This window comes from Pyxicephalus adspersus, chromosome 9 (assembly GCF_032062135.1).
Source record: "Pyxicephalus adspersus chromosome 9, UCB_Pads_2.0, whole genome shotgun sequence".
In the NCBI taxonomy this organism is placed as follows: Eukaryota; Metazoa; Chordata; class Amphibia; order Anura; family Pyxicephalidae; genus Pyxicephalus; species Pyxicephalus adspersus.
This window is the reverse complement of record NC_092866.1, coordinates 43,559,748-43,567,218: the sequence shown is the minus strand read 5'-3', so window position 1 is coordinate 43,567,218 and position 7,471 is coordinate 43,559,748. Positions and strand designations below refer to the sequence as shown.

General features: G+C 39.2%; 1 protein-coding gene across 1 annotated transcript in view; it reads left to right on the top strand.

Annotated features, from left to right (window-relative positions):
- LOC140337869 (cathepsin D-like) overlaps positions 1-7,471 on the top strand; it is a gene marked incomplete in the record, with an annotated part of 14,840 nt that overhangs the window by 1,269 nt on the left and 6,100 nt on the right. Inside the window, 2 exon segments of the mRNA XM_072421721.1 lie at positions 6,657-6,775; positions 7,025-7,224. Of these exon segments, the coding sequence (XP_072277822.1) occupies positions 6,657-6,775; positions 7,025-7,224 (319 nt within the window).

Below are 7,471 nucleotides of genomic sequence, written 5' to 3'. Positions count from 1 at the left end.
GAGCCCCCTGTATATAGTGGGGGGTGCTATACATGTACACGGTAAGCCCCCTGTATGTAGTGGGGAGTGCTATACATGTACACAGTGAGCCCCCTGGATATAGTGGGGGGAGGGGTGCTATACGTGTACATGGGGAGCCCTATGTATGTAGTGGGGGAGGGGTGATATACATGTACACAGGGAGCCTTGCATTGTGTAGCACATCTGAGAGCAGATCCTGTGTGTGTAGAGAGATAATGTGGCCCCGTGTACAATATTATTCAGTGTCTCTTAGTTTTTATCATAGGGGGAACCCTAGAAATAACTTTCAGATCTTAAGGAACCTCTCCTATAAGTGCTGTATCCACAGCTCAATGTATATTAGTGTGTGGTGAGTGGGAACAATGTCATCCTTACAGATCCCTAAAAAGATCATTGGTCTCAGTTAAAATAATTCAATCCTGCTGGAGGAGCCCAGGTTGAGAAGCACAAATATAATTCCACATTCTAATCTTTATTAAAGCGTGGTATTATATAAATTATCATATTATTATTATGTTGACACCCAGCTGATAATTATATAAACAATAAATAGAAGCTTTGAAAACCAACCCTACCACCCAATTACACATTAGTGTGACACAAGATGTATTTATCCGTAGATCTGTATGAAAGCAGCCATTGCAGCAGTTCTGTGTCACAAGCTCTTCAGCTTCTTTCTTCATTTCCTGAGCTGAGGTTCCACCAGTTAGATATGTACAGGACATATGGGGGTTTCTCTTCAAGTGGTTTAGCTGTTGCCAGATCTAAGTGTGGTTTGTTTAACCATTGCAGCACTGGTTTCATTATTACTGGTAGAAAAATAAAACACAAAAATTGCAGGAAAATATTAGTAAGGGGAAGAGCAGTTAATTGGTGCTTAATAGGGCAATCAAATGGTTGATAAGGGGTTAAACACAATTAAATGTTTTTGTTATATGAACTTTTCGTATTACTTTAACTGATAATAGTCTATTGTTTTGTTCCCCATCCACCTTCTATAAAGCAGGCAGATAGATGATCTGCCATCATTCTATTCATTCTATAGAAGTCTATAGAGCTGTACTGCACAGATATATAATTCCGCTGGATGCAAACAAGGAGAAATGGCTGAGACCACCGAGATTCGGGCATGTGGGGGCTTACTTTAACTTAGAGGAGGAGGAAATGAGCCGTACTTAACTTTAAAGGTTCAATTTTGTTTTGACTGATGTCACTATAGTTTTACTCATCTCCAGAGCAAGGAGATCAATAAATGATTGAAACAGATCCACAGCCCACACCACAGGTAACCAGATTTATATGCCGCTGTGGTGCAGATCTTGAAGCCGCAACCGGAGCATCTAAAAGCGACTTGTAACTTTTCAGAACCACACTGCAGCCTGCCACAGCCACGTGCCAAAAAACTGGATCCCAACGGGATGGGATTGCAATTAACACCACAGCTCAGTGTGGGACCGAAATATCCCTCAGAGACCTCTGTGTTTTCTCTTCTAAAGCTGCTCTATTTACACTACAACCTCTGCTGTCATTTTAACAGATTGGAATTTTGATTAGAAAAGTCTGTCTCATCATCTTCACATTGCTGAAGCTTCAATGAAGTCACAAATAACACAATTTATGCTGTAGTGAAAACGGCAAGAGAATAAAATGTTAGGTTTGCATTGTGCACACATATGAGAAATTTCAGTGAATGTTGCAGGAAGTTTACCTGCCTTATTGTGAGTCCATGAGGTGAGCTGTTTATTTTACGGAAAGCTCCATCTAGTTGTGTTTTTCAGCTCCATATAATATTTAGGAAAGTGAAACCCACCTATGTATCAGAAAAATATTTCTAGGGCCTGATATGAGTCCAAGGATCTGAAAACTTCCTTTAGCATCACGTCTGAATCTGTGACCCTGGAAACACTGGCTGTCATTTCATTATGAAAAGCAAACACTGAAAGGAATAAAGATCCTGGACTGTGATATCCTGTATACAGGGGGCTTTGTGTCTCCGATCTCAGTGTGCATAGAGCTATAAATTGGGGATCATAGAATTTATTGTCCCCATAGTCCTAAGTGATATCAGCAGTGTCTTTTCTTTTGAGCCTTGCCAATGCATGGTGAGTGTCTGGATACTTCGTATCTTGTGCAGGAAGCACTATGTCCATACTGTCACAGGCTTTTTAAATAGGACAGCTGCAGGATTTTTCTAGAAGCCAGGCAGACAGTATTGTGAACCAGCCAGTAGTATTGAAGGTATATGGAGGTATAATTTTTATAAACTTGGATTAAAAGATTTTTGTGTTTAAACCACAATGCTGGATACTCTAATTGATATAAAGCAGAAAACGTCAGACACTTTAAATCTCCTGAGTTTTGAAAGTCAGGTATTCAGTGACTGCATTGGTGACTTAGATGAATTCATTTGTTGTATAACCAAGAGTCCTATATCCTAATGCAAGCTTTCCTGAACATGGTAAACCCTTGAAATAACTTTCAGGTCTTCAGGGAACCCCTTCTATAATTACTATATCCACCGCTCACAGTACATTAGTATGGTGGTTAGTAGGGGGAACGCTTTTTATGTTGCTTGCCAGTAGGAAGAATGTCACCCTTATAAGATTACCAAAAAAGATCGTTGGTAAAGCTTATCTAACTCAAGATGCATAAATTGTTAAAAGAACCCCTAGCAACATCCGGAAGAACCCTAGTGTTCCACTGAATCCTAGTTGAGAATAACTTTCCTAATGTGTACTAGCATAATATATATTTTTTTTAACTATGTAGCCTAACCTATATCTGCTTACAGGCTGCTTTGGGTTACTTAGCATTGAATTCCTTACAATATCCCACAGAGTAATCCTGCTGTAGTTGCTCAGCGTGTCTAGACAGATTCTTGGTTTGATGTTTCCTTCAAATGACAGGGACGCTCGTATTCCTACATGTGCTGGCTTCATTTTGTTGTGCTCATCAGAAGCATTTTGAGTGCCCTGTAATAATGCATTTTGTAGTTGTAAACATCCCATACAACAGGGAGCTAACATAAATAGTTTGCCTTATTGACAATACCCATGATAAGAAAATATATTCAGTAGATTTCTACATCAGGTGCACTTTTCCCATGTTTTTCTCTCTTAGGAACACCGCATGTAAACCAAAATACTTGTTCATCCTTACTGCCTATGTGAGCAGACCACATAGTACTTCTGCTGAGTAGAAATCCCAAGCAGTGTTATTAGCCTTGTTTTTTTCCTGCTGGACTACAGAAAAAAACTCTCTTTTATTATGGAGAAGGAAATACATTCTATATTTCAGCAGGGAAGAAATGGATAGGCAAACACTACTGATTTTAGGGATTGAGCGTGTGGAAAAGTACTGTGAGGTTATCTAAGTATAAATATATATATGCATATATAAAGCTGGCAGTGAGGGAACTCCATGCTTCAGCTTCACTTTAGGGCAAGCGGTTCTCTCTTGCAGGGGTGGTGTCAAGGGAAAAAAACAAAATGTTTAGCCTCCTGGCTAGTTTAAACAACTTGCTTTGGCTGGCTCCAAATACAGCGCTTCTCCCTCCTCAAGCAAAAAGGCTCTGACTTCTCATAGCAAACATACAGTCTGCTTCACACAGCCACTACTGCTTAGCATCAGGTAAATAGGCCTGTAGGATCCGGAATTGAGAATCCGCCCCACCCTGCTCCTGTGGATTCCTAGTAAAATCAGCACCAAAACAAAAATATTAACCAGCAGGTAAACCTAGAGGTTCTCTGCATACAAATCGCAGCTGGTTTCACCTGGGAATACCTGGGTGTATGTGTTTCCCCCCCAGACTTACATTCTAAGGACATTGGTGTGCATCTGGTAACTGTAATATGCACTAAGCCCCTGCCTGTATACCCTGTGTAAGATAGGAATTGCAGGTTATATTCCAGACGTTTTACCCTCTGGGTTCTGTTTCCATAGTTAGTGTATGTCTCAGACAGAAGGTTTTTTTTTTCCCCTCACAAGTTGGTTAGTAAATTTAAAGAGACTTTTATGACTGAAGAAAAAAGGCCAAAGCACACTTTTGCTACTCTCTGGTAACGGTACATATGAAGGAGATCAACATAAGTCTAATGAAATGTGTACAAGTCTAAAGGAGAGACGACACTGAACATTTCCAATGCATGAAATCGTCTAAATATTCTCAGGGAAGGGAAGGAAAGCTAAATCAAAAGCTTTTTATCACAAAAATCTTAAAGGTGCTCTCCTCTGTAGAATGCAACAGGAGACATTATAATGTCTCTCTTCAAACTGACAAACATTCTGATCTACTTGTTAACTACATGGCTGGACAAAAGACCTTATAGGTCAGTGGTCCCCAACCTTTTGAGGCTTGTGGACCACTAAATGCACGGACTCCGCACCGCACATGCAGAGTGACGTCATGATGCAAGAACCTGCCCACTCTTACTATATTTACGCTTTACTGTATTCAAATGTTAAATTCATTCAAAAATGCAAGAAGTTGTCTCTGAACATGGGTGAAAATGTGTTTGAGAATAGAATGTGTTCCTTGCTGACTGGTGAAATGAACACAGATGTAGGAGCCACATTTACGATCGCAAGAGTAGGCCTGATTTACTTTACCAGCTTACATTCAACTCCATCTCATTAAACAGTTGTGAAAGTCTCAGATTTTGATACATTTGTTTACATTTAACCACCTGGTGAGAAAAACTTGGGGTTAACCATAATTGCAAAATTTTTTACCCCGAACATGCTCGGGCTTAAGGGCCAGGTGGTTAAGGAGCTTTCTCCTATAGGTTACATCGCTCCCATTCTGTCCCACCATTGCCCAGTCACCCTGTCATACAGGCTTTGATTGTCACGGTTGATTTGTCACAAGTAATGCAAGCATGGTTTACTGTTCTCATTGTTGGGAAACCACGATGAGAAGATCCATAGAATACATGCATGTAGGAAGTGGCTGAGGGAGACGTCAGACGTTTAGCACCACTGAGATGTAACAATGAATGAAATTGGAGTGAAAGCGGTTTCATAAAACAAAATCACCATTGTGTGCTAAAGCATTATTAACATACCAAGTCCAGATCCAGATGTCATCTCATATAAGGTCAGGTTAGAAGGTCCAGGGGGACTGTTAGATGAGCTTTAAAAATTCAGTAGAAGCTGTCCCTGTGAGAGGTCTACCGAACAATAAGGTAAGTTTGCTGCAAGTACAGATGTGCACAATAGTCTTGTGGAGTTTGCACTATTTAATCATCCTGCACATGAATTTCAGATCTCTGAAACCTGATTATCACTCCCAGTGGGTTTGGAGATCCACATGTACAATGTACTAATAAACAGTTACTGCATATTGATTGTTCTGTAGAGTATTTGACCCTACACCCACAGAGTTCTGTGTAATCTGTATATTGTTTTATTACTCAGCTGACTGTGGCGTGATCAGTGAAATCAAGTTACAGATTTAAAATACAGTTTTGAGTCCATATATCTACATAGCATGTGACAGTGATAATCATTCTCCTTTATAGCAGGCAGCTGAATTGGTTGTGTTTTGTACAGCAGTGTAGAAAATAAATGATTATTTCATGCAAGCACAGACAGCCATGCTTGTTTTTTTATTGTAACTTATGTGTATCTGAGTCAAGTGATCAATTGAATCTTTTGAAGACGGTTTATGAATGATAGCAAGACAAGTGGGAGGTTGGATGGAAAAAAAGGTGATGCTGTTCTGTAAATTAGCAAAAAGGTTTAAAAACAAAATTAGTATCGGACAGGGCTTTGTGGGGAAGAAAATTGAGAAGGAAGAAGACAACGACCCCCGCAATGGAACAAGGACAGGTGAGTATAAAGAGGATTGAAACAAGACCTGGCTAGGAAGCAATCAATTGATAATGTAACCTCACTTTGCCTTTGCAATTTTATCTTATTCCCTAAATACCTATTGTCTGTTGTAGCTTTATTAAAATGCACAAAACATGGTTATACACCGGTTTACCGCTGACATCCCTGATGAAATCTATGATTTGCATAGCATAGAAAGAATCCTGCACAGTGTCTACCTCCTCTTTTACAGCATTTGGATTGGTATTTGATTTTAAGACTATATATTTCTTTTGTGTGTGTTTTTATATAGATTTATAAACAAAAGATAATCATTTATCTACTAGCTTAAATTGTGTTTTTTATGTATTTAAAAACATTTTTGACCCTTAAACTATTCCTGTAGGTTAATATTGTGTCACTGTTTTGTTATGGTAGTCATTTTATAGTGCATTCGTGCCTCTGAACCCAGGGTACTTTTTTGTGCCAATTTGGTTCAATCTAAAAAAGCAGTAGATGTTCTGATTAATAGGGATGACTGTTTGGGGTCAGGGTTTCACTTGCTTAACTCTTAAAGGGCCTTCTTTTAGGACATTTAGTCTTTCAATGAAGTAGGGCTCTGTTATTTGTAAAAAGAACTGCGGGACCCAACCAATAATAGTTTGGCTACTATTAACTGGTAACAGGCTTCATAATTATCATCAAACATTTGTGCAGTATCTTTACATCATAATGTTGTTGTCAGGTTATACTGTTTATTGTTATGAGACTTGTTTTGTTTCTTGCAATAAAACATTTACCAGCAGTATTTTTCTCCTTACTAGTGTTACACCACAAGTATGACTCTTCCAAATCATCCACCTATGTGAAGAATGGTACAGACTTCGCTATCCAGTATGGCAGTGGCAGCTTGTCGGGTTTTATCAGCCAGGACACTGTGACGGTCAGTTTCATTGGGGAACCTCCTATGTGCTTGTCTTTTCAGTGTACAGCATGACATTGTAGGTCAAAGCAGTCCACCAAATTGCTAGGCAATGTACCTTGGTGTATTTTTAACTTGTGTTTCATTTCTAAATATTGATTTGCAGTATATTATTACTACAGACTGTATCTCTTTCCATGCCAGGTATGTTTCCACCTTGCTATATTTTCACATTATTATTCTCACAGCATCATATTTTTTCTGCTTCAGATTGGAAACCTGGCTGTGAAGGGTCAGCTTTTTGCAGAGGCTGTAAAACAACCCGGCATCACGTTTGTAGCAGCAAAGTTTGATGGCATTTTGGGAATGGGATATCCACGAATTTCTGTGGATGGAGCTCCTACTGTCTTTGATGACATGATGGATCAAAAGCTTGTAGAAAGTAATGTGTTTTCTTTCTATCTGAACAGGTAAGGCTCATGTCTGCTTGGGAAGCTGTTCGTTTTTATTTGTTTTGCTGAACAAAATGACTTTTTTGCTAGCAGTTAGGGTTGTAAGATCTGCAGTGACCCTACTTCCTTGTTCTAACAGTTAAATAATGATAAGCATAGTTTCCAGGTTGGTACAGAATCCTTAAATTTTTGAAATGCTAGAATAATTGTTAGGGCAGCTGCTGAGAGAATATATGGCAACGTTTTCTGTGGTAGGAATACTTAA